Here is a 27522-nt window from a genome sequence, read left to right on the forward strand (position 1 = left end):
TATCCTGCCCTATGCTTAGCTTGACAATGTGCCTTTACCGTACTGTTTAGGTGAGCACTGTATTGTTAAGGTGAGCACTGTATTGTTAAGGTGAGCACTGTATTGTTAAGGTGAGCACTGTATTGTTAAGGTGAGCACTGTATTGTTAAGGTGAGCACTGTATTGTTTAGGTGAGCACTGTATTGTTTAGGTGAGCACTGTATTGTTTAGGTGAGCACTTGGCTCTGTATTGTTTTGGTGAAGAGCATTTTGTGAATGTGATTGGTATGGGCTTTGTAATATTCTCCTTGTGGTGTTACTTTAACATAGTGTGGCTCAGTTGGTAGAGCATGGTGTGTGCAACGCCAGGGTTGTGGGTTCGATTCCCACGGGGGACCAGTACGAAGAAGAAGAACAAAAATGTATGAAATGTATGCATTCACTACTGTAAGTCGCTCTGGATAAGAGCGTCTGCTGAATGACTAAAATGTAAATGGTGCTCAGTTCAGTAAGTCTTTCCAGAGTTGACTGAGTGTAACATTGGGAGTAAAGTCTTCTAGTGGAAAGTTCCCATCTGTACCTACTGCCACCAGTAGTTTTCCAGTCTCCCTTCCTGCTTCCTGCCGTCCTCACACTCTCCCTGGTCTACTGTACTCTGGCCGGGAAGGAAGGAACAGCATACAATAATTACCTGTTTGTTCAAACATTACATTTCAACCAGTTTTCCTTCTGACACGTTATGCCTGAACATTCAGCAAAGTGTTGACTTTTACAATATTTACAGGAAGTTAGCTACTTTTTCAAATGTCTTACTTTACTATGTGTTTTTAACTTTTGAACGCAGTAATAAAGTTTTCGCAGATTCTTCCGGTCGTTGTAATCTACAATAATTAGACACGTCCCCAATGGCATCCTATTTACTAGTGAACAAATACATACAGTTACATATTGCAATATTATTTTTGGACGATATTATATAGATATTTGACTGGTGTTATTATTTTTTGCTACTGTAGGTAGCGTTAGTTAGCGCTAGTCAACTGTACCTGCGCCAAAACTCTATTCATCCTATAGCTTGTTCTCCATCTTTCTTTTTAAATAGTGAAAACATATTTTCAGCACATTTATTTCCCCTGACTGATCAAAACACATTTTTCTCATGCTCTGTCGTCTGCAGCGTACCGCCCTACTGTACTATCAAAGTCAGCATCATTTCACTTGGTTCATATAAACCATATTCAATGAATCCTCGTGAAGTTAGGTTGAAAAGAGCTTGGAGTCTTAATCGCAGTTTAGAATTAAATCCACTTAAAATTTGACAAAAAAAAAACACATTTACAGGTGTAGATGCAAAGTTTGGTAACCAAATGACGGTTTATGCCAGTCTCAGCGTCATTCTGTCACCGTGGAATTGCTTTTCCCCAGGGAGGCATCTGTTTTGATGCAGGTCAGAATGTTGGAGATAGAAATGTCATTAGTATAACTTCCGGTCATTAGTATAACTTTCTGGTCATTAGTATAACTTCCTGGTCATTAGTACAACTTCCTGGTCATTAGTACAACTTCCTGGTCATTAGTACAACTTCCTGGTCATTAGTACAACTTCCTGGTCATTAGTACAACTTTCTGGTCATTAGTACAACTTCCTGGTCATTAGTATAACTTCCTGGTCATTAGTACAACTTTCTGGTCATTAGTACAACTTTCTGGTCATTAGTACAACTTTCTGGTCATTAGTACAACTTTCTGGTCATTAGTACAACTTCCTCCCCATTTCATAACCAGGCCTTCTTTATGTTATTGTGTGTTTCTCTCCGTCCAGGTGAGGCAGCGCGTCGAGGTGATCCCATGATGCACCAATCCATGTCCTTGTCATCGTCTGGCGTCACCAACCATAGCCACCGGACGGGCCCTCCTCCCATCAGCCCCAGCAAGAGGAAGCACAGCCGTAGCCACAGCACAGGACAGGACCAACAAGACAATGATGACCAAGACTGTGACAACCAACACATGGCCAAGATGAGCCGGCTGTTTGCTGCACAGCTGTAAGTAGATACTCAGACACACACACACACACACACACACACACACACACACACACACAGAAAGTGACAGATGACGTTTGTTTTGGCTCCACATGCATTGTGACATCGTAATGGAAAGTTGTCTTCTGTGCAGGAATGTCCAATTTTCCAAATGTGGCATATTTGACTTCTTGGGGAAGTGTTTTACAGGAAGCTGAATCATTTCTAGTGAAGGGAATTCACTCTGTATTCAGAGTGCTGTGCCATGCATTTCACAGAGTGCTGTGAAATGCACAGGACAGGTAGCCACAGCGTTTTGCCTCAGGTACAGCCGACTAGCAAAAACATGTTTTTTAAATATTTTATTCTTGGAGTTAAAGTATCAGTATAATATCGCAGCTACGGTAACTAGCTAGCGCCCCATCAGATTGATTCCCGTGTGGCTGAGCAGGCAGCTACGGTAACTAGCTAGCGCCCCATCAGATGGATTCCCATGTGGCTGAGTAGGCAGCTACGGTAACTAACTAGCGCCCCATGCTGCAGATTCCTGGAAGCCTGAGAGAGAATGTGCTGCCTGGATGTTGGTATTTATCTACTGCACTCTCTGAGGCCCAGAATTCCTCAAATACCATGCCTGTGATTGGAGCACACGTCTGGGCAGAAGAGGCTGGTCATGCCCTCCCTTCATGCTTGGTGCTGGGCTGTATCTCAAAGGGCACCATATTCCCTATATAGTGCTCTCTGGTCTAAATGTCTGATGTAGTGCATTATCAAGGGGATAGGCTGCTGTTGTTGAGGGCCCTAGCTCACATAACTCACATTCCTCCCCTGCCTGCTTGCCCTCCCATGCCTGCCTCCCCTCCCCTCTCCTCCCTGCCTCCCCTCTGCTCCCTGGCCGACTCTCCTCCCTGGCCGACTCTCCGCCCTCCCCTCTCCTGTGTCAGTGTAGTATGTGTGGGTGCGTGCGGGATAGAGTCCAGTGCGTGCGGGGCAGAGTCCAGTGCGTGCGGGGCAGAGTCCAGTGCGTGCGGGGCAGAGTCCAGTGCGTGCGGGGCAGAGTCCAGTGCGTGCGGGGCAGAGTCCAGTGCGTGCGGGGCAGAGTCCAGTGCGTGCATAGAGTTAGTAAAAAGGGTCAATGCAGGTTAGAGGCCTTGACCGGTCCAAAATGTTTTACCATTCCTAAATGGACCTGGGGCTTTCCCATCCAGACTCGATATGCAGGAGTTCATCTTTTAAATATAGAGACCCGTTCTGAACAGACCCGATGACAACTACACTGACTAACAATATAAATGTGTTGGTCCCATTTTTCATGAGCTGAAATAAAAGATCCCAGAAAGCTTATTTCTCTCAAATGTTGTGCGTAAATTTGTTGATATCCCTGTTAGTGAGCATTTCTCCTTTGCCAAGATAATCCATCCACCTGACAGGTGTGGCATATCAAGAATCTGATAAAACAGAATGATCATTACACAGGTGCACCTTGTGCTTGGGAAAATAAAAGGCCACTCTAAAATGTGCAGTTCTGTCACACAACACAATGCCACAGATGTCTCAAGTGTTGAGGGAGCGTGCAAATGGCATTCTGACTGCAGAATTGTCCACCAGAGCTGTTGCCAGATAATGTAATGTTCATTTCTCTACCATAAGCCGCCTCAACGCCATTTTAGAGAATTTGGCAGTACGTCCAACCGGCCTCACAACCGCAAACCACTTGTAACCATGCCAGCCCAGGACCTCCATATCTGGCTTTTTCACCTGCGGGATCGTCTGAGACCAGCCACCCGGACAGCTGTTGAAACTCTGGGTACAAGCGAAGAATTTCTGCACAAACTGTCAGCTCATCTGCGTGCCCATCGTCCTCACCAAGGTCTTGACTTGACTGCAGTTCGCTGTCGTAAATGATTTCAGTGGGCAAATGCTCACCTTCGATGGCCACTGGCATGCTGTAGAAGTGTGCTCTTCACAGATTAATCCTGGTTTCCTGGTTTCAACTGTACCGGGCAGACGGTACAGTGGGTGAGCGGTTTGCTGACGTTGTAAACAGAGTGCCCCATGGTGGGGTTATGGTATGGGCAGGCATAAGCTACGGACCACGAACACAATTGCGTTTAGCTAGGATCTGTACACAATTCCTGGAAGCTGAAAATGTCCCAGTTCTTCCATGGCCTGCTCTATTCTCACCAGACATGTCACCCATTGAGCATTTTTGGGATGCTCTGTATAGACGTGTATGACAGCGTGTTTCAGTTCCCGCCAATATCCAGCAACTTCACACGGCCATTGAAGAGGAGTGGGACAACATTCCACAATCAACATCCTGATCAACTTTATGTGAAGGAGATGTGTCGCGCTGCATGAGGCAAATGGTCACACCAGATACTGACTGGTTTTCTGATCCAAGAACCTACCTTTTTTTTTTTTTTAAGGTATCTGTGTCCAACAGAGCTATAGCTGTATTCCCAGTCATGTGAAATCCATAGATTAGGTCTCAATTCATATATATTTTTTCAATGGACTCGTTTCCTTATATGAATTATAACTGAAAATGTTGAATGTTGCGTTTTTTTATATTTTTCTTCAGTGTAGATCCATTCAGTTCCGTGTGTGTGTGTGTGTGTGTGTGTGTGTGTGTGTGTATATATATCTCTCTATCTCTCTATCTCTGGTCGGATCTGAGTGAGAGAAGCAGCAGAAAAGTCAATATTTAAGCTTCATTAATAACCTGATAAAGCACAAGGATGTGGAGAGAGAGCTGATGCTCTAGCAGTGTCTGTGCTGTGTGTGTGTAGGCTACTGTGACTGAGCGAGTGACATGGAACAGGGAGGGAGAGACGAGAGACTGCAACCAACTATACTATTAGCTGCAATAGCTAAGATATTTCTCATCCAATATGATTACGTAGTATCTGTGTTGACTGCAGCAAACCCGGGAGAAGGTAGGTCATCTAGCTAGGCTAATTGAGGCAATGCGTTTTCTAATCCTACAGTTACAAACAACAACGACTCCCATTCAGAATGTTAAGTAGCTACCTGTTGGCTCTTGGTCGTTGTAGACTGTCCTTCTCCTTTAACTTTTAATTCTATCATTTTAATCCCGTCTTCCATTGATTATAGATTATTGATTATATTATCTCATAACGTTTGCTCCACACGGAGACTCTATGACTATAGCCTATTGCCATTTTGATGACTTCGGATTGGCCATCAACAATTTACCTCCCTAATCTTACTACACTGCTTTGCTTTATCTTGGCCAGGTTGCTGTTGTAAATGAGAACTTGTTCTCAACTAGCCTACCTGGTTAAATAAAGGTGAAATAAATAAAATAAAAATCTTGTGAAAAGCAAAGAGCAGCAGCATATACACTGCTCAAAAAAATAAAGGGAACACTTAAACAACACATCCTAGATCTGAATGAAATAAATAATCTTATTAAATATTTTTTTCTTTACATAGTTGAATGTGCTGACAACAAAATCACACAAAAATAATCCATGGAAATCCAATTTATCAACCCATGGAGGTCTGGATTTTGAGTCACACTCAAAATTAAAGTGGAAAACCACACTACAGGCTGATCCAACTTTGATGTAATGTCCTTAAAACAAGTCAAAATGAGGCTCAGTAGTGTGTGTGGCCTCCACGTGCCCGTATGACCTCCCTACAACGCCTAGGCATGATCCTGATGAGGTGGCAGATGGTCTCCTGAGGGATCTCCTCCCAGACCTGGACTAAAGCATCTGCCAACTCCTGGACAGTCTGTGGTGCAACGTGGCATTGGTGGATGGAGCGAGACATGATGTCCCAGATGTGCTCAATAGGATTCAGGTCTGGGGAACGGTCGGGCCAGTCCATAGCATCAATGCCTTCGTCTTGCAGGAACTGCTGACACACTCCAGCCACATGAGGTCTAGCATTGTCTTGCATTAGGAGGAACCCAGGGCCAACTGCACCAGCATATGGTCTCACAAGGGGTCTGAGGATCTCATCTCGGTACCTAATGGCAGTCAGGCTACCTCTGGGGAGCACATGGAGGGCTGTGCGGCCCCCCAAAGAAATGCCACCCCACACCATGACTGACCCACCGCCAAACAGGTCATGCTGGAGGATGTTGCAGGCAGCAGAACGTTCTCCACGGCGTCTCCAGACTCTGTCACGACTGTCACGTGCTCAGTGTGAACCTGCTTTCATCTGTGAAGAGCACAGGGCGCCAGTGGCGAATTTGCCAATCTTGGTGTTCTCTGGCAAATGCCAAACGTCCTGCACGGTGTTGGGCTGTAAGCACAACCCCCACCTGTGGACGTCGGGCCCTCATACCACCCTCATGGAGTCTGTTTCTGACCGTTTGAGCAGACACATGCACATTTGTGGCCTGCTGGAGGTCATTTTGCAGGCCTCTGGCAGTGCTCCTCCTGCTCCTCCTTGCACAAAGGTGGAGGTAGCGGTCCTGCTGCTGGGTTGTTGCCCTCCTACGGCCTCCTCCACGTCTCCTGATGTACTGGCCTGTCTCCTGGTAGCGCCTCCATGCTCTGGACACTATGCTGACAGACACAGCAAACCTTCTTGCCACAGCTCGCATTGATGTGCCATCCTGGATGAGCTGCACTACCTGAGCCACTTGTGTGGGTTGTAGACTCCGTCTCATGCTACCACTAGAGTGAAAGCACCGCCAGCATTCAAAAGTGACCAAAACATCAGCCAGGAAGCATAAGAACTGAGAAGTGGTCTGTGGTCTCCACCTGCACAACCACTCCTTTATTGGGGGTGTCTTGCTAATTGCCTATAATTTCCACCTGTTGTCTATTCCATTTGCACAACAGCATGTGAAATGTATTGTCAATCAGTGTTGCTTCCTAAGTGGACAGTTTGATTTCACAGAAGTGTGATTGACTTGGAGTTACATTGTGTTGTTTAAGTGTTCCCTTTATTTTTTTGAGCAGTGTAGCTTGGGTGGCTGGAGTCTTTGACATTTATTTGGGGCTTTCTTCTGACACCGCCTGGTATAGAGGTCTTGGATGGCAGGGAGCTTGGTCCCAGGCATTTAATGGGCCGTACTCCCCCCACCCTCTGTAGCGCCTTGTGGTCGGTTGCCTTGCAGTTGCTGTACCAGGCGGTAACATAGCCAGTCAAGATGCTCTCAATGGTGCAGCTGTATAACTTTTTTGAGTATCTGAAGGCCCCAGATCTTTTCAGCCTCCTGAGGGGGAAGGGGCGTTGTCATGCCCTCTTTACAACTGTGTGTGTGTGTGTGTGTGTGTGTGTGTGTGTGTGTGTGTGTGTGTGTGTGTGTGTGTGTGTGTGTGGACTATTTTCATTCCTTAGTGATTTGGACACCGATGAACTTGAAGCTCTTGACCAGCTCCATCACATCGCCATCGATGTGGATGGGGGCATGCTCGCCCTTCCATTTCCTGTAGTCCACGATCAGCTCCTTTGTCTTGCTGACATTGAGGGAGAGGTTGTTCTCCTGGCACCAGACTGCCAGGTCTCTGACTTCCTCCCTATAGGATGTGTCCTCGTCATCAGTGACCAGTCCTACCACCGGTTGTGTCATCAGCAAAAGTGATGATGGTGTTGGAGTCATGCGCGGCCACGTAGTCGACAGTGAACAGGAGGGGACTGAGCACGCACCCCTGAGGGGCCCCCGTGTTGAGGGTCAGCATGGCGCATGGGTTGTTGCCTACCCTCACCACCTGGGGGCGGCCTGTCAGGAAATCCAGGATCCAGTTGCAGAGGGAGGTGTTTAGTCCCAGGGTCGTTAGCTTAGTGATGAGCTTTGAGGGCACTAAGGTGTTGAACGCTGAGCTGTAGTCAATGAATAGCATTCTCACATAGGTGTTCCTTTTGTCCAGGTGGGTGAGGACAGTGTGGAGTACAGTAGAGATTGCATTATCTGTGGATTTGTTGGGGTGGTACGCAAATTGGAGTGGGTCTAGGGTGTCTGGTATGATGGTGTTGATGTGAGCCATAACCAGCCTTTGAAAGCATTTCATGGCTACAGATGTGAGTGCTATGGGGAGGTTACCTTGTCGTTCTTGGGCACTGGACTACGGTGGTCTACTTGAAACAAGTTGGTATTACAGACCGGATCAGGGATAGGTTGAAAATGTCAGTGAAGACACTTGCCAGCTGGTCAGCGCATGCTCGCAGTACACGTCCTGGTAATCCATCTGGAACAATAGTCTGGGTCTGTTTTTCATGGTTCGGGCCCCTTAGTTCCAGTGAAGGGAAATCTTAACGCTACAGCATACAATGACATTCTAGATGATTCTGTGCTTCCAATTTTGTGGCAACAGTTTGGGGGAAGCCATTTCCTGTTTCAGCATGACAATGCCCCCGTGCGCAAAGAGAGGTCCATACAGAAATGGTTTGTCGATCGGTGTGGAAGAACTTGACTGGCCAGCACAGAGCCCTGACCTCAACCCCATCAAACTCCTTTGGGATGAATTGGAATTACTGCAAGCCAGGCCTAATCACCCATCAGTGCCTGACCTCACTAATGCTCTTGTGGCTGAATGGAAGCAAGTCCCTGCAGTAATATTCCTACATCTCGTGGAAAGCCTTCCCAGCAGAGTGGAGGCTGTTATAGCAGCAAATGGGAGAACCAGTTCCATATTAATGCCTATGATTTAGGAAATGAGATATTTGACAAGCAGTTATCCACATACTTAGTTTTTAACTCTGCATTGTTGGTTAAGGGCTCATAAATAAGCATTTCACGGTAAAGCCTACACCGGTTGTATTCGGCGCATTTGATTTGACTCACAGAGGCGTACTTACCATTACACAGAAGAGGCAATTACCTCAGGCCTCACATAAAGGGGCCTCGTGAGCTGGGCATTATAAATAATGATACTAGTAATAATTTTTCAAAAAGTAATGTTTCAGCTTGAGGCCTCCTCCCCCCCATGCGCCACTCGAGGCCCCCCCAACCCGCTGTCACGGGCTGCTCTCAGTTTTTGTCTTGTTTCAGCAGGCTGGTTCAACAGCAGCAAAATCTGCAGGAAGCTTCAAAGTTGCAAAGGAAATGTGGGGGGGGGGTGTGAGGCCCTATTGTTGACAAGGAAAGACTCCAAAAAAAGTACAGTATTCACACCACTTTACTTGTTCCATTTTGTTTGTGTTACAAAGTAGGATTAAAAATGAAATTGTGAATTTGTATTTTTGTCAACAATTTACACAACTCAGTCAAAGTGAAAGAAAAATTCAAGAAAGATAAAACACTAATATATCTTGAATTACATATCTAATAATTTACCTCAGTCAATACATGTTAGAATAACCTTTTGCTGTCTTTCTGGGTAAGTCTCTAAAAGCTTTCTATCCCTGGATTGTGCAACATTTGCTCCTTACTCACACAGGCCTCTGCCTGGGGCCTCCAAATTACTAAGTCTGCCTCTGCGCGTGCACACACACACACACACACACGAACATGCGCGAAAGACACAAAGCCCCATGTAAAACAACAAGAGTATAATTGAATCAGCCATCTTGGCTCTGCTCCTCCTCTCTGCTGTTCAGTTGGCAGAGGTTAAAGTTCCCAGCAGCAGTAGTAGTTACAGCTATATAAGCTCTCAGTACAGTAGAGAGATCTAACCACACATTCTGGTACGCTGCGTAACTCTACACAAGACTGCTGAAGGCATGGAACTCATATACAGACAACTAAAGCGAGAAACGGAGCTTAAGCAAACTATGCAAATATGGCAGAGTACTTGAATGTCATTTTTTTTACGTCACAAAATGTGCGGCTCCTTACGTTACGTCGTCCTGCCGACTAGAGAATGACCGGTATGGAGGTCAAGGAGGGCGATGGTCAATATTTTATGCCGATTAATAAATATAATTAAACTTGAAAGATATTGATGAGAAATGTTCCCCGGAGACAGCCATGTATGCATTAACACATGAATAGTACAACCATACAATCAATTTGACTTTTGGTTTTAACCATCTTAACTACATAGCATAATGGTAATCATTCGTTTGAATGGTAAATGTCTTGATAAACTTGGTGATGGCAAAGGCCTACTCACAATAAAGGACAATTCCTAATCAATAGGACTGTACATAGAGTTATTGACCTGGTTTCAGTGGTCTATGAGACTACAGATAACAATCTCTGTTTCACTTGAATTTAAAGATTGCTTGGACTTGGTTTAGCTGGTCAGCCTATTTTGCATTGACAACTAAATATAATCTCAGCGAATGTTCAAAAAAATAAGTCAAGCAACATTGCAGCCTTTTTAAACCCCCCTCCCCCCCTCAAAAAAAATGTATTTTATTTAGCTGTAATAACTACCCAATTCTAGGCTATTTTGAAATGGTAAAAACAGCCCCAAGCTTTGCTGTATCACCGTGAGCAAGAAATGATGACATTCTATTTGTTTTTGCTGATATGGGACCAAATACATTTAAGCAGCATATCAAACTGGGGGTAATGTTGTAGGTTACACTGGCAAGTAGACAAATATTTGCCTTGGCATATTATATAAATATCAATTATTATTATGTGGGGAGCTCAAAAAGTTAGCATGCTTGCTGTTTTTAGCCAGCTAGATAGCAAGCTGCAAGCAGAGTAGCCTTCAGCCAACAGACACAAAACAAGGTCATGTAAAACAAACCCCAAAACTTTCATTACATGTAGCTATAATAAAAATAAATGCAGTTGGTTTTCATTGAAATTAGCTAACTGTGGTGATGTTTTTAAGTGATTTTTCTTTGCTTTCACCACAAATAGGAAGACAAGAAGAAGAATCAGGTTTAATGCAACCACATTGTCTGATTTCAAAAAGGCTTTACAGCGAAAGCAAAACATTCGATTATGTTAGGACACCACCTAAACAAGAAAAGCCACACAGCCATTTTCCTAGCAAGGAGAGGCGTCACAAAAACCAGAAATACAGCTAAAATTAAGCACTAACCTTTGACGATCTTCATCAGATGACACTCATAGGACATCATGTTACACAATACATGTATGTTTTGTTCGATCAAGTTCATATTTATATCCAAAAACAGCATTTTACATTGGCGCGTGATGTTCAGAAAATGTTTGCCTCCCAAAACTTCTGGTGAATGTGCACATTCATTTACAGAAATACTCATCATAAACCTTGACAAAATATATAACAATTATTTAAAGAATTATAGATACACTACTTCTTAATGCAGCCGCTGTGTCAGATTTCAAAATAACTTTACGGAGAAAGCACATTGTTCAATATTCTGAGTACAGAGCTCAGCCATCAATGCAAGCTATGCAGCTACCCGCCAAGTCATGCCATCAACAAAACTCTAAATTAGTGTTATAAATATTTCCTTACCTTTGCTGATCCTCGGCGGAATGCACTCGCAGGACTCCCACTTCCACAAGAAATGTTAATTTGTTCGATAAAGTCCATTTATGTCCAAATACCTCCATTTTGTTGCCGCTATTCCAAAGGCACGATGCGGGAGCCCAAATCAATAGACGAAAAGCTCAGAAGTTCCATTACCGTTTGTAGAAACATGTCAAACGATGTTTACAGTCAATCCTTAGAGTGTTTTTAACATAAAAAATCGATAATATTCCAACCAGACAATAGCGTATTCATTACAGAAGAAAAATAAAAAATGCTAGCCATGCGTGAAAGCGCATGAAGTAACTACATGACCTCAGACAGTCCACTGCTTGAACCGGCTGTTATTCCCTCAAAATTCACCATAGAAGCCTCAAACAACTTTCTAAAGACTGTTGACATCTAGTGGAAGCCTTAAGAAGTGCAGAATGACCCCACAGACACTGTCGTTTCAATAGGCAATGGTTTGAAAGACTACAAGTCTCAGATTTCCCACTTCCTGGTTGGATTTGTCTCAGATTTTTGCCTGCCATACGAGTTCTGTTATACTCACAGACATCATTCAAACAGTTTTAGAAACTTCAGAGTGTTTTCTATACAAATCTACTAATAATATGCATATTATAGTTTCTGGGCCCGAGTAGTAGGCAGTTTAATTTGGGTACATTTTTCATCCAGCCGTGAAAATACTGCCCCCTACCCAAGAGAAGTTAACATGTCCTGTCTGGATGGATACAGGTAGAGAGGACAGCCTCCCCTGGGGAAACCACATCCAATCTAACAGGTAGAGGACAGCCTCCCCCGGGGAAACCTCATCCAATCTAACAGGAGCTCAACATGTACACTACCGTTCAAAAGTTTGGGGTCACTTAGAAATGTCTTTGTTTTCCATGAAAACATACATGAAATGAGATTCAAAATCAATAGGAAGTATAGTCCAGATGTTGACAAGGTTATACATAATGATTTTTAATTGAAATAAAACAAATCCTCCATTTGCAGCAATTACAGCCTTGCAGACCTTTTGGCATTCTAGTTGTCAATTTGTTGAGGTAATCTGAAGAGATTTCACCCCATGCTTCCTGAAGCACCTCCCACAAATTGGATTGGCTTGATGGGCACTTCTTACGTACCATACGGTCAAGCTGCTCCCACAACAGCTCAATAGGGTTGAGATCCGGTGACTGTGCTGGCCACTCCATTATAGACAGAATACCAGCTGACTGCTTCTTCCCTAAATAGTTCTTGCAAAGTTTGGAGCTGTGCTTTTGGTTGTTGTCCTGTTGTAGGAGGAAATTGGTTCCAATTAAGCGCCGTCTACAGGGTATGGCATGGCGTTGCAAAATGGAGTGATAGCCTTCCTTCAAGATCCCTTTTACACTGTACAAATCTCCCACTTTACCACCACCAAAGCACCCCCAGACCATCACATTGCCTCCACCATGCTGACAGATGGCGTCAAGCACTCCTCCACCAACTTTTAATTTTTTTCTGCGTCTCACAAATGTTCTTCTTTGTGATCCGAACACCTCAAACTTAGCTTTGTCTGTCCTTAACACTTTTCTCCAATCTTCCTCTGTCCAGTGTCTGTGTTCTTTTACCCATCTTAATCTTTACTTTTTATTGGCCAGTCTGAGATATGGCTTTTTCTTTGAAACTCTGCCTAGAAGGCCAGCATCCCGGAGTCGCCTCTTCACTGTTGACGTTGAGACTGGTGTTTTGCGGGTACTATTTAATGAAGCTGCCAGTTGAGGACTTGTGAGACGTCTGTTTCTCAAACTAGACACACTAATGTACTTGTCCTCTTGCTCAGTTGTGCACCGGGGCCCCCCACTCCTCTTTCTATTCTGGATACCCAGTTTGAGCTGTTCTGTGAAGGGAGTAGTACACAGCGTTGTACGAGATCTTCAGTTTCTTGCAAATTTCTCGCATGGAATAGCCTTCATTTCTCAGAACAAGAATAGACTGACGAGTTTCAGAAGAAAGTTATTTGTTTCTGGCTATTTTGAGCCTGTAATTGAACCCACAAATGCTGATGCTCCAGATTCTCAACTAGTCTAAAGAAGGCCAGTTTTATTGCTTCTTTAATTAGAACAAGTTTCAGCTGTGCTAACATAATTGCAAAAGGGTTTTCTAATGATCAATTAGCCTTTTAAAATGATTAACTTGGATTAGCTAACACAACGTCCCATTGGAACACAGGAGTGATGGTTGCTGATAATGGGCCTCTGTACGCCTATGTAGATATTCCATAAAAAAATCTGCTGTTTCCAGCTACAACAATGTCTACACTGTATTTCTGATCAGTTTGATGTTATTTTAATGGACAAAAAAATCTGCTTTTCTTTCAACAACAAGGACTTTTCTAAGTGACCCAAACCTTTAAACAGTAGTGTATATATTACCGCTTGGGCCCCTCCCAGGACCATACAATTACAATTGGCATTTACACGACCAATAGACTGGTTCCGCAAAATAAAAGGCAAATTCCACATCAATTCATTCATTTGTCTTTATATCTTAGTGTTAATCAGACTTGGTGATTTATTAATGATATTTCATCACCGTTCATAGACCAATAATTGTATTTTGTTCAACGTACGGACTCCGAAGCGTGGCGCGCAAAGGCCACATAGACTATATCTGTACACCCTGAGCTGTGCTTCTATTACACACAACCAGAATGACAGACGCACTGAACTCCGACGTCACCCAGGGAATAAGATCAAAGGAACCTATTGAATTAAACAAACAGAACTTCTACTTCCATGAGTCTTGCGAACGTTCACATTGCGCGAACATCACTCAGAAGGTAAGAAATGATAAATGAAAATGTATCAAACATGAAGCAAAAATGTCTTAAGTGTTACAATAGATTAATGATCGAACGCTAGCAATTATTGAAGCATTAGATGGTATATAGATGCACCACATATGCATTTAAACATGCGAAAGCAACAGTAAACATTTTAACAACAAAGCGTTTTCCACTGTGTGTCCTCACCACAGTAATAATACATTTTAACAGAACAGTCTAAATGCGATTTTCATTTGTACGTTATCAATATCAAGCAAGTTTGACACAGCAAAACTACAGCCGGCCTGTGGTTTGACACACCAAAACAACAGTTGTGGCGATCCTCTCTACCTATGATTTTATGTTTGCGCTGCACCTGATCGTATAGCTGTACAGTAAATAAGCTATCGTTAGCTCACCCGACCTGTGTTGAGTGACAGTTTGCTGGTCCAATCAGAGGACCGAGTGTGTTACAAAGGTGCGGGCCATAGCAGGCTTCCAGCCCACAGAGAGGCGGGCCGTAGCCCACAGAGAGGCGGGCCGTAGCCCACAGAGAGGCGGGCCGTAGCCCACAGAGAGGCGGGCCGTAGCCCACAGAGAGGCGGGCCGTAGCTTCCAGCCCACAGAGCGGCGGGCCGTAGCCCACAGAGCGGCGGGCCGTAGCCCACAGAGCGGCGGGCCGTAGCCCACAGAGCGGCGGGCCGTAGCAGGCTTCCAGCCCACAGAGCGACGGGCCGTAGCCCACAGAGAGGCGGGCCGTAGCTTCCAGCCCGCAGAGAGGCGGGCCGTAGCTTCCAGCCCGCAGAGAGGCGGGCCGTAGCTTCCAGCCCGCAGAGCGGCGGGCCGTAGCTTCCAGCCCGCAGAGCGGCGGGCCGTAGCTTCCAGCCCGCAGAGCGGGGGGCCGTAGCTTCCAGCCCGCAGAGCGGCGGGCCGTAGCTTCCAGCCCGCAGCCGTCTGACTCTTACAGGATAAGGGCTCTTTGTTTTCAGATAGAAATTGTCCCTCGGTTGTTGTCTGACTTGAACTACAGTCAAGAACAGGGCATTTTTTTTTTTTTTACAATTCAACAAGTTTCCATTTACAGTGGATATAGAATAGTTCTGAAGCGAAACTGACCCAGGGAGGGAAATATTACCCTCGTTTCCACGTTCCAGGGTTTTGTGACATTAGTAACTTGTTTTTCTTTTCTCCCTCACCCTACCCCTATCCCCCCAGGACCCAGGTCTGTCTTTCATACGACTGACTAGCACTTGGAGAGAGAGAGAGATAATATCTAGGTACCCAAGCATGAGGTGCCAAGTAGCAGCTAACACACACACACACACAGAGACAGACACACACACACACACACACACACACACACGGCTCCAGGATATTGCCACGTCAATAACACACACACACACACACACACACACACACACACACACAGAGACACACAGAGACACACACACACACAGAGACACACACACACATAGACAGACACACAGAGACAGACACACAGAAACACACACACACAGAGACAGAGACACACACCCACACACACAAAGACAGACACACACACACACACACAGAGACAGACACAGAGACAGACACACACACACAGAGACAGACACACACACACAGAGACATACACACATATGGCTCCAGAGTAATTCCACATCAATCACATAAATGAAAATGTACCTAATCAGTTAAAAACAACAATTCTTCAAGACAGCAGCACAGCAGGGTGGTGCTGACGGGGTTAACCACAGTTTAAATACTTTCTGACAAAGAACCACACTGAAAACAATCTCTGTTAAATAATGGTGCTGCTGTGGATAGTCTTACGGGCTCCTGGCCAATTATTTTCTGATTGGAACTTTTTGTTGTTGTACATAATGTCCTCTGACATCATTTCCTGTGACTTGAAAATAGACTTCTTGACGTCGAGAATGATTTGTACTTCAACGAGTCGGCAGTTCTGGATGTTCTGCGTACTCCGGACCAGGCCCTGATCACCCGGGGACGCGACGGTGAAAGAGAGGCAGGCGAGGCGGCATCCTGACGAGACGATGTTGGCGAGCAAATAAACCGCCTCTGCCCTCACTTCTGTTGGCGAGCGTAGAGTCACTAGAGAACAAACTAGATAAGCTCTGTTCCAGACTATTCTATCCACGGGACCTGTAATATTCTATGTATTCTACGTTTCTCAGAGTCGTGGCTGAAAAAGGACGTGGATAATATACAGTACCAGTCAAAAGTTTGGACACCTACTTATTGAAGGGTTTTTCTTAATTGTTTTACTATTTTCTACATTGTAGAATAATAGTGAAGACATCAAAACTATGAAATAACATATGGAATCATGTAGTAACAAAAAAAATGTTTCATCAAAACAAAATATATTTTAGATTCTTCAAAGTAGACACTTTTTGCCTTGATGACAGCTTTGCACACTCTTGGCGTTCTCTCAACCAGCTTCACCTGTAATGCTTTACTAACAATCTTGAAGGAGTTCCCACATATGCTGATCACTTGTTTGCTGCTTTTCCTTCACTCTGCGGTCCAACTCATCCCAAATCATCTCAATTGGTTTGAGGTTGGGTGTTTGTGGAGGCCAGGTCATCTGATGCAACTCTAATGAACTTCAGCAGAGGTTCATGGATGCCATGGTTGCCCTTAGTTTGAATATGTAATCCAGATACTTCTGTGTGTTCTCTTTTCAACTCCATCTGCGTATTAAACAAACGCCAGAATTTTCTCCATCTCCTTAGCCATCATACTCTAATTCCACTGATTTCAAAAACCGGGTCCTCCAGAAAGTGGAGAGCAACACTGATGCAGTTCTACGACGTGATATCTTTATAAAAAGCCGTGTTAGACAGGATTACCTACACATACTGACCATTTACAGATGGTATACAAGTTTGTTATTAAGCCACGTGAAAGTTCACATGTTCCAGAAGGCATTTCTGCCCCAAAACGTATTTTGATAACAAACAAAAAAAACAGTACTTTCAAATGTCTCTCCTGTGAAGTAGTGACACGCCTAGTTTCCTGAAATTGGACAATAAAGTAATCTTTTATCATCTTCTCTCTGCAGAGGCAAGCCTTCCAATGGCGACTTCCGTAGTGCCAAGGACCCTCGGGACTGTAGCCGCAGCCCCGTGGAGCGAGCCGCCGCCCCCTCCACGGTTCTCCATGGCAACCACCACCTGTACACCCCACACCACCACATGCCCAACCTGGCCATGGATCAGCCTCTCGCCCTGACCAAAAACAACATGGATGCCGCCCGTACCTTTGTCATCTCACCAACCGTCAGCCCTGTGGAACGCCAGCAGGTAAGACTCAAGACACGCGCACACACACACAACCGAAACGGACACAATCACACTTTCAGGGCATAAGAATATGCAGTTAACACATTGTCTTCAAACCCTCTAAAGTCCTGAACATGTTTTGTTTGATTTCTTTGTGTTTTGTTTAGAATCGTCCGTCAGTGATAACGTGCGCTCCGACAAACAACCGTAACTGTAACCTGTCTCACAACGGCTGTTCCAACAACCTGCTACACAGCTACAATAGACCAGCCAGCAACTGTAAGTAACATAATATATATTACCGTAATTTCCAGACTATTAAGCGCACCTGAATATAAGCCGCACCCACTGAATTAAAAAATATATATTATTTTGAACATAAATAAGCCGCAGGTGCCTACCGGTACATTGAAACAAATGAGCTTTACACAGGCTTTAACGAAACACAGCTTGTAACAAAAATAAATAGGCTTTAACGAAACACGGCTTGTAACAAAATTAAATAGGATTTAACGAAACACGGCTTGTAACAAAAATAAATAGGCTTTAACGAAACACGGCTTGTAACAAAAAATAAACAATTTGCAGTAAGCTTTAGTTGTCTTTTTGCACTGAGTCAATTCCTCACGCTGCTGTTTCCAACGTCTTATCATCGACTCATTAAGACCAAGCTCCTGTGCAGCAGCTCTATTTCCTTTTCCAACAGCCAGATCAATCGCCTTCAACTTGAAAGCTGCATCATATGCATTTCTCCGTGTCTTTGCCATGATGAGGGTGACAAAATGACTACCGTAATCAGAATGATGGGAAGTTTGAGAGCACTCGATTTAATCTAAACAGTAAACAAAAAAGTTGTTTGACCGTAACCCGTTCGGCAATTTCATTGGTCTAATGAAAGCTTCATGCCGCCAAAAAACTGAGCACGTCACAGAATGTTTTTTTTTTTAGAAAAAAAAAAGTAAAGCGGGAAAAATCCATATATTAGCCGCGTCATTGTTTAAGCCGCAAGGTTCAAAGCGTGAGAAAAAAGTTGCCGCTTATAGTCCGGAATTTACGGTATACCATACTGCTACACAGCTACAATGGACCAGCCAGCAGACACCCTTATCAGGTAACAGCTGTAAGTCATCAGATGAGTCCTATGTTGTCTGTAGACTCCAAAGGGGCCCACATAAGGGTCTAGTCAGAAGTGCACTATAAAGGGGTATAGATTGTGGTTTGGGATTAGCCCAGAAGTGAAGTGTAAGGTTAAAAGTAGTGCACTACATATGAATAGGGTCTGGTGATGGGGTAGGTAGCCTAGTGGTTAGCGCGTTGAACTAGTAACCGGAAGGTTGCTAGATTGAATCCCCCGAGCTGACAAGGTAATAATCTGTCATTCTGCCCCTTAACAAGGCAGTTAACCCACTGTTCCCTGGTAGGCAGTCATTGAAAATAAGAATTTGTTCTTAACTGACTTGCCAAGTTAAATAAAGATAAAATACAATTTTAAAAATGGGGTCTAGTGATGAGGTCTGGTGATCTTGTGATGAGGTCTGGTGATCTTGTGATGAGGTCTGGTGATCTTGTGATGAGGTCTGGTGATCTTGTGATGAGGTCTGGTGATCTTGTGATGAGGTCTGGTGATCTTGTGATGGGGTTTAGTGATCTTGTGATGAGGTCTGGTGATCTTGTGATGAGGTCTGGTGATCTTGTGATGGGGTCTGGTGATCTTGTGATGGGGTCTGGTGATCTTGTGATGGGGTCTGGTGATCTTGTGATGGGGTCTGGTGATCTTGTGATGGGGTCTGGTGATCTTGTGATGGGGTCTGGTGATCTTGTGATGGGGTCTGGTGATCTTGTGATGAGGTCTGGTGCTCCTGTGATGAGGTCTGGTGATCCTGTGATGAGGTCTGGTGATCCTGTGATGAGGTCTGGTGATCTTGTGATGGGGTCTGGTGATCTTGTGATGGGGTTTAGTGAGCGCCCCCCTGTCTGGGGTTAGAGCCCCGCCTGTCGGGGGTTGGGGCCCCGCCTGTCGGGGGTTGGGGCCCCGCCTGTCGGGAGTTGGGGCCCCGCCTGTCGGGAGTTGGGGCCCCGCCTGTCTGGGGTTGGGGCCCCGCCTGTCTAGATGTTGGAGCCCCGCCTGTCTGGGGTTAGAGCCCCGCCTATCTAGATGTTGGAGCCCCGCCTATCTAGATGTTGGAGCACCGCCTATCTAGATGTTGGAGCACCGCCTATCTAGATGTTGGAGCCCCGCCTATCTAGATGTTGGAGCCCCGCCTATCTAGATGTTGGAGCCCCGCCTATCTAGATGTTGGAGACCCGCCTATCTAGATGTTGGAGCCCCGCCTATCTAGATGTTGGAGCCACGCCTATCTAGATGTTGGAGCCCCGCCTGTCTGGGGTTAGAGCCCCGCCTGTCTGGGGTTGGAGCCCCGCCTGTCTAGATGTTGGAGCCCCGCTTGTCTTGGGGTTAGAGCCCCGCTTGTCTTGGGGTTAGAGCCCCGCTTGTCTTGGGGTTAGAGCCCCGCCTGTCTGGGGTTAGAGCCCCGCCTGTCTGGGGTTAGAGCCCCGCCTGTCTGGGGTTAGAGCCCCGCCTGTCTGGGGTTAGAGCCCCGCCTGTCTGGGGTTAGAGCCCCGCCTGTCTGGGGTTAGAGCCCCGCCTGTCTGGGGTTAGAGCCCCGCCTGTCTGGGGTTAGAGCCCCGCCTGTCTGGGGTTAGAGCCCCGCCTGTCTGGGGTTAGAGCCCCGCCTGTCTAGTTGTTGGAGCCCCGCCTGTCTAGCTGTTGGAGCCCCGCCTGTCTGGGGTTGGAGCCCCGCCTCTCTAGATGTTGGAGCCCCGCCTATCTGGGGTTGGAGCCCCGCCTGTCTGGGGTTGGAGCCCCGCCTGTCTAGATGTTGGAGCCCCGCCTGTCTGGGGTAAGAGCCCCGCCTGTCTGGGGTTAGAGCCCCGCCTGTCTAGTTGTTGGAGCCCCGCCTGTCTGGGGTTAGAGCCCCGCCTGTCTGGGGTTAGAGCCCCGCCTGTCTGGGGTTAGAGCCCCGCCTGTCTGGGGTTAGAGCCCCGCCTGTCTGGGGTTAGAGCCCCGCCTGTCTGGGGTTAGAGCCCCACCTCTCTGGGGTTAGAGCCCCGCCTGTCTGGGGTTGGATCCCCGCCTGTCTGGGGTTGGAGCCCCGCCTGTCTTGGGGTTGGAGCCCCGCCTAACTAGATGTTGGAGCCCCGCCTATCTAGATGTTGGAGCCCCGCCTGTCTGGGGTTAGAGCCCCGCCTGTCTGGGGTTAGAGCCCCGCCTGTCTGGGGTTAGAGCCCCGCCTGTCTGGGGTTAGAGCCCCGCCTGTCTGGGGTTAGAGCCCCGCCTGTCTGGGGTTAGAGCCCCGCCTGTCTGGGGGTTAGAGCCCCGCCTGTCTTGGGGTTAGAGCCCCGCCTGTCTGGGGGTTAGAGCCCCGCCTGTCTTGGGGTTAGAGCCCCGCCTGTCTTGGGGTTAGAGCCCCGCCTGTCTTGGGGTTAGAGCCCCGCCTGTCTTGGGGTTAGAGCCCCGCCTGTCTTGGGGTTAGAGCCCCGCCTGTCTTGGGGTTAGAGCCCCGCCTGTCTTGGGTTAGAGCCCCGCCTGTCTTGGGTTAGAGCCCCGCCTGTCTTGGGTTAGAGCCCCGCCTGTCTTGGGTTAGAGCCCCGCCTGTCTGGGGTTAGAGCCCCGCCTGTCTGGGGTTAGAGCCCCGCCTGTCTGGGTTAGAGCCCCGCCTGTCTGGGGTTAGAGCCCCGCCTGTCTGGATGTTGGAGCCCCGCCTGTCTGGGGTTGGAGCCCCGCCTATCTAGATGTTGGAGCCCCGCCTATCTAGATGTTGGAGCCCCGCCTGTCTAGATGTTGGAGCCCCGCCTGTCTGGGGTTAGAGCCCCGCCTGTCTGGGGTTAGAGCCCCGCCTGTCTGGGGTTAGAGCCCCGCCTGTCTGGGGTTAGAGCCCCGCCTGTCTGGGGTTAGAGCCCCGCCTGTCTAGATGTTGGAGCCCCGCCTGTCTGGGGTTGGAGCCCCACCTGTCTAGATGTTGGAGCCCCGCTTGTCTTGGGGTTAGGCTTGGGGTTAGAGCCCCGCCTGTCTTGGGGTTAGAGCCCCGCCTGTCTTGGGGTTAGAGCCCCGCCTGTCTTGGGGTTAGAGCCCCGCCTGGCTGGGGTTAGAGCCCCGCCTGGCTGGGGTTAGAGCCCCGCCTGGCTGGGGTTAGAGCCCCGCCTGGCTGGGGTTAGAGCCCCGCCTGGCTGGGGTTAGAGCCCCGCCTGGCTGGGGTTAGAGCCCCGCCTGGCTGGGGTTAGAGCCCCGCCTGTCTAGATGTTGGAGCCCCGCCTGTCTGGGGTTGGAGCCCCGCCTCTCTAGATGTTGGAGCCCCGCCTGTCTGGGGTTAGAGCCCCGCCTGTCTGGGGTTGGAGCCCCGCCTGTCTAGATGTTGGAGCCCCGCCTGTCTGGGGTTAGAGCCCCGTCTGTCTGGTTTTAGACCTCCGCCTGTCTAGATGTTGGAGCCCCGCTTGTCTAGCCGTTGGAGCCCCGCCTGTCTGGGTTTAGAGCCCCTCTATCTAGATGTTGGAGCCCCGCCTGTCTGGGGTTAGAGCCCCGCCTGTCTGGAGTTAGAGCCCCGCCTGTCTAGATGTTGGAGCCCCGCCTGTCTGGGGTTGGAGCCCCGCCTGTCTGGGGTTGGAGCCCCGCCTGTCTAGATGTTGGAGCCCCGCCTGTCTTGGGGTTGGAGCCCCGCCTGTCTTGGGGTTAGAGCCCCGCCTGTCTTGGGGTTAGAGCCCCTCCTGTCTTGGGGTTAGAGCCCCTCCTGTCTTGGGGTTAGAGCCCCGCCTGTCTTGGGGTTAGAGCCCCGCCTGTCTTGGGGTTAGAGCCCCGCCTGTCAGGGGTTAGAGCCCCGCCTGTCTAGATGTTGGAGCCCCGCCTGTCTTGGGGTTGGAGCCCCGCCTGTCTGGGGTTAGAGCCCCGCCTGTCTGGGGGTTAGAGCCCCGCCTGTCTGGGGGTTAGAGCCCCGCCTGTCTTGGGGTTAGAGCCCCGCCTGTCAGGGGTTAGAGCCCCGCCTGTCTAGATGTTGGAGCCCCGCCTGTCTTGGGGTTGGAGCCCCGCCTGTCTGGGGTTAGAGCCCCGCCTGTCTGGGGGTTAGAGCCCCGCCTGTCTGGGGGTTAGAGCCCCGCCTGTCTTGGGGTTAGAGCCCCGCCTGTCTTGGGGTTAGAGCCCCGCCTGTCTTGGGGTTAGAGCCCCGCCTGTCTGGGGGTTAGAGCCCCGCCTGTCTGGGGGTTAGAGCCCCGCCTGTCTGGGGGTTAGAGCCCCGCCTGTCTGGGGGTTAGAGCCCCGCCTGTCTGGGGGTTAGAGCCCCGCCTGTCTGGGGGTTAGAGCCCCGCCTGTCGGGGGTTAGAGCCCCGCCTGTCGGGGGTTAGAGCCCCGCCTGTCGGGGGTTAGAGCCCCGCCTGTCGGGGGTTAGAGCCCCGCCTGTCTGGGGGTTAGAGCCCCGCCTGTCTGGGGGTTAGAGCCCCGCCTGTCTGGGGGTTAGAGCCCCGCCTGTCTGGGGGTTAGAGCCCCGCCTGTCTGGGGGTTAGAGCCCCGCCTGTCTGGTGGTTAGAGCCCCGCCTGTCTGGGGTTAGAGCCCCGCCTGTCTGGGGTTAGAGCCCCGCCTGTCTGGGGTTAGAGCCCCGCCTGTCGGGGGTTAGAGCCCCGCCTGTCGGGGGTTAGAGCCCCGCCTGTCGGGGGTTAGAGCCCCGCCTGTCGGGGGTTAGAGCCCCGCCTGTCGGGGGTTAGAGCCCCGCCTGTCGGGGGTTAGAGCCCCGCCTGTCGGGGGTTAGAGCCCCGCCTGTCGGGGGTTAGAGCCCCGCCTGTCTAGATGTTAGAGCCCCGCCTGTCTAGATGTTGGAGCCCCGCCTGTCTAGATGTTGGAGCCCCGCCTGTCTAGATGTTGGAGCCCCGCCTGTCTAGATGTTGGAGCCCCGCCTGTCTAGATGTTGGAGCCCCGCCTGTCTGGGGTTAGAGCCCCGCCTGTCTGGGGTTAGAGCCCCGCCTGTCTGGGGTTAGAGCCCCGCCTGTCTAGATGTTGGAGCCCCGCCTGTCTGGGGTTGGAGCCCCGCCTGTCTAGATGTTGGAGCCCCGCCTGTCTGGATGTAATAGTTATAGCCCTGTCCTTCTCTCTTCCAGCCAACTCTGCGTGTGTTGACCCGGTGATCGAGGAGCATTTCCGTCGCAGCCTGGGGAGGAACTACAAGCAGCCGGAACCCGTCACTAACTCTGTGTCCATCACCGGCTCTGTGGACGACCACTTCACCAAGGCCTTAGGAGAGACCTGGCTGCAGATCAAAGCCAAAGGAAGCTCCTCCTCCTCCCCTGACTCCTCCCCCAACAGTCACATGGTCAACCACAGCCACTCTCCATCCATTGTGTCCTGAAGGGAGTGGCTTAGTCTCAACTAGTCAGAGCCAGCTAAAACCTGCCCCCCTGCCCCATCCATTACTCACTGTAACACCACCAGGCTGGTTGAACAGCCCTGCTGGAGAGCTACTGGCTAGGCAGGCTGTATTCATTTTTGCTCCAGCCCTGTTGTAACTAACACCTGATTCAGCTAATCAAGGTCCTGATGAACAGCTGATGTAGAAGAATCAGTCATATTCATGAGGCACCAAACTTGTTTTTTCATTTTGTGTTGCAAAAATATTTAGTTATAGTGTGCACTAACAAATACGACCCAGGTGTGTTTCTGAGCAGGGCTGGAGCAAAACCCTGCGTGTCCAATGTCTATCCTTGCAGGAAGAGGGTTGGTCTTGTTCCCTGGTGTAAGACTACCCTGCATGATTTAACCCCGCTTAGAGCTGTGCTGGTAGCTAGGGATATAGCCATGGAATAAGGCGCATATATATATATATATATATATATAACCATGGAATAAGGGAAGCATTTTCTTTTGTCAACGTTTTGACTCTCGTCATTTATTTAGTTTTAAATTGACTTTTTATGTTGTTGAAGTAGGTTTGCGTACTTTTTTCTGTGTTATTGGATGCCTGAGATTTTGAAAAGAAAAGCGAGAAACGGTTTGTTTATGTGTACAATGAGATGTATGGAGACGCATCCCAACCACATGCTTTCGTTACCAAAGAGAACTCTGATGCAAATCTGTCACCTCTTTTTAAAAGAAAGAAAAAGCCATTTTATTTCCCCCCATCTTTCAATCTCTCTGCTCTGTAAAGTAAAGCTCCCTCACCTCTCCACCCCCCCCTTTCCTCTCCCCCTTCCTCCCCTACTTTTCCCTCCCCTACTTTCCTCTCCCCTACTTTTCCCTCTCCTCATTTCCCTCCCCTCCTCTCGTTTCCTCGTTTCCCCTCCCCTACTTTCCCCTCCCTACTTTCCTTTCCCCTTGTTTCCCTCTCCTCGTTTCCCTCCCTTCCTTTCCCCTTTCCCCTCCTCTCCCCTTGTTTCCTCTCCCCTCGTTTCCTCCCCCCCTTTCCCTCCCCTCGTTTCCTTTCCTCTCTCCACTCCCCTCCTTTAACCCTCCTCTCCTCTCCTTTCCCCTCCTCTCCTCTCTACTTTCCCCTCCTCTTCTCTCTCCAACTCCCCTTCCCTATTTCCCATTGCTTTGCCATCTTATCGGGTGGTCAAAACAACATTGACATTTTTGGGGGATGAGAGAAAGTTGGCGATGCCTCTCTTACTTTATTCAAACAGTTGTTACTATTGTTGGTGCTCACAACTGGACTGTTGTCCTTTTTATTTTCTATCCCTCCTGGGGCTTTGTTGTATTTCCTTTGGTTTAGATCCTCTGTCTCTCTCTGGTCTCTCTCTGCGGCACTGTGTTGTGGTTGGTAGATTATATCTCCTCTGTCTCTCTCTGCGGCACTGTGTTGTGGTAGGTAGATTATATCTCCTCTGTCTCTCTCTCTGGTCTCTCTCTGCGGCACTGTGTTGTGGTTGGTAGATTATATCTCTTCTGTCTCTCTCTGGTCTCTCTCTGCGACACTGTGTTGTGGTAGGTAGATTATATCTCCTCTGTCTCTCTCTGTGGCACTGTGTTGTGGTAGGTAGATTATATCTCCTGTCTCTCTCTGGTCTCTCTCTGCGACACTGTGTTGTGGTAGGTAGATTATATCTCCTCTGTCTCTCTCTGCGGCACTGTGTTGTGGTTGGTAGGTTATATCTCCTCTGTCTCTCTCTCTGGTCTCTCTCTGCGGCACTGTGTTGTGGTTGGTAGATTATATCTCTTCTGTCTCTCTCTGGTCTCTCTCTGCAACACTGTGTTGTGGTAGGTAGATTATATCTCCTCTGTCTCTCTCTGCGGCACTGTTGTGGTTGGTAGATTATATCTCCTCTGTCTCTCTTTGCGGCACTGTGTTGTGGTTGGTAGATTAGATCTCTGTCTCTCTCTCTGGTCTCTCTCTGCGGCACTGTGTTGTGGTTGGTAGATTATATCTCTTCTGTCTCTCTCTGCGGCACTGTGTTGTGGTTGGTAGATTATATCTCCTCTGTTTCTCTCTCTGCGGCACTGTGTTGTGGTTGGTAGATTATATCTCCTCTGTCTCTCTCTGTGGCACTGTGTTGTGGTTGGTAGATTATATCTCCTCTGTCTCTCTCTCTGCGGCACTGTGTTGTGGTTGGTAGATTAGATCTCTGTCTCTCTCTCTGGTCTCTCTCTGCGGCACTGTGTTGTGGTTGGTAGATTATATCTCCTCTGTCTCTCTCTGCGGCACTGTGTTGTGGTTGGTAGATTATATCTCCTCTGTCTCTCTCTGTGGCACTGTGTTGTGGTTGGTAGATTATATCTCCTCTGTCTCTCTCTCTGCGGCACTGTGTTGTGGTTGGTAGATTATAGCTCTCTGGTTTGATTGGTCAAGTAAAAGTAGTGCTTACAGAAAAAGATGTGCATTTGTTTTTAAATAGCTGGTATCTATTCATGTGTATTAGACATTTCAATCTTATTACAAGTTACATTGTTTTGTTTTTATATATATTTTTCAGTAATAATAACAACAGTTGTAGATACACTTACTGCTGGTCCAGTCAGACTCCATGTTATTATTTAGTATTATTCTCTCTGGTAGCAACCAGCTAGCGACATAGAGGACAGCCTCCGGACAGGCCTTCTTTACTATTCTATATGATCAGTTGGATTATAATCTATAACAATAATATGTTTCCATAACGTTAATGTAATTGTTCTATAGCGTTATTAATAATCCCTGGATGCTACAGTGTTTTTGTTTTGCATGACTGAAAATGGAATAACGCAACGACCGGCCAGCGAGGTCGACCCAGAGTCGATCTTTATGATAACCTTTTCTGTCGACTAGTTTTTTAGTGTTTTCCATGTCGTCGTTGTTTCTACTTCTGTGATGAACAACTGTGATGTGTAGCGGTAGGTATCTTATGAACACAAGACGTTGAAAATAAGTCTTTCAACCATTTTTTGCTCACTGGGTAGATTGGCAGCTGCAGCTTGTGAAACTGACTTGTTTTAATAACTCCTTCTTTACCAACCTGTACCAAGGCAGCATACATTCCTTCCTATAGGGAACCTAGTACAGGTGTTTCATTGTTTCTCAGTATTAGTATAGCTACTAACTTAGTAACGGAAAGGTGGTGATTAGTGTTGCAACATTCCGGAAACTTTCCAGAAAATTCCTTGATTTTTCCGGGAAATCCTGGTTGGAAAACCCATGAATCCTCCAAGCAACCAGAATTTGTAGAAAATCTGAGAATTTTGGGGAAGTAACCGTAAGGTGCAAACCTAGTGGTGAAGGTGACAGAACATGGTTAAAGCTCTAGGGTTGATGAAGCACTGTCCATCTTAACGCTTGAAAACCCTTTTCTACAGCTCCTATATGCCCTTACATTCCATCATCCCAAGTCAAATCCATTGTTCATGTAACTACATCCAAGGCTACATGTCCTAAATGAAACCCTATTCCCAATGTAAAGCTTGACACTTTGTCTGGCCACAATTAGTGCATAGGGATTAGGGATGTCATTAGGGACAGAGCCTAAACCATATTCTCTCAGAGCCAGGATCCAACTGAACCTAAACCATATTCTCTCAGAGCCAGGATCCAGCTGAACCTAAACCATATTCTCTCAGAGCCAGGATCCA

The 27522-nt window shown here is 47.8% G+C and overlaps 1 protein-coding gene and 1 long non-coding RNA gene across 2 annotated transcripts in view; both read left to right on the top strand.

Annotated features, from left to right (window-relative positions):
- LOC115207209 (transcription cofactor vestigial-like protein 4) overlaps positions 1-24576 on the top strand; it is a 48983-nt gene extending 24407 nt beyond the window's left edge. The window contains exons 2-5 of the mRNA XM_029774181.1: positions 1802-2024; positions 17230-17470; positions 17617-17728; positions 23589-24576. Coding sequence (XP_029630041.1) covers positions 1802-2024; positions 17230-17470; positions 17617-17728; positions 23589-23836 — 824 coding nt within the window. The 3' untranslated portion in view covers positions 23837-24576. The remainder of the gene's footprint in view (positions 1-1801; positions 2025-17229; positions 17471-17616; positions 17729-23588) is intronic.
- Positions 24577-24938: 362 nt separating this feature from the next.
- Positions 24939-27522, top strand: part of LOC115207210 (uncharacterized) — a 3782-nt gene continuing 1198 nt past the window's right edge. Inside the window, exons 1-2 of the long non-coding RNA XR_003880938.1 lie at positions 24939-25568; positions 25735-27522. The exon at positions 25735-27522 is cut by the window's right edge and continues 1198 nt beyond it. This is a non-coding gene — a long non-coding RNA (uncharacterized LOC115207210). The remainder of the gene's footprint in view (positions 25569-25734) is intronic.

Source organism: Salmo trutta, chromosome 14 (assembly GCF_901001165.1).
Source record: "Salmo trutta chromosome 14, fSalTru1.1, whole genome shotgun sequence".
NCBI classification, from domain to species: domain Eukaryota; kingdom Metazoa; phylum Chordata; class Actinopteri; order Salmoniformes; family Salmonidae; genus Salmo; species Salmo trutta.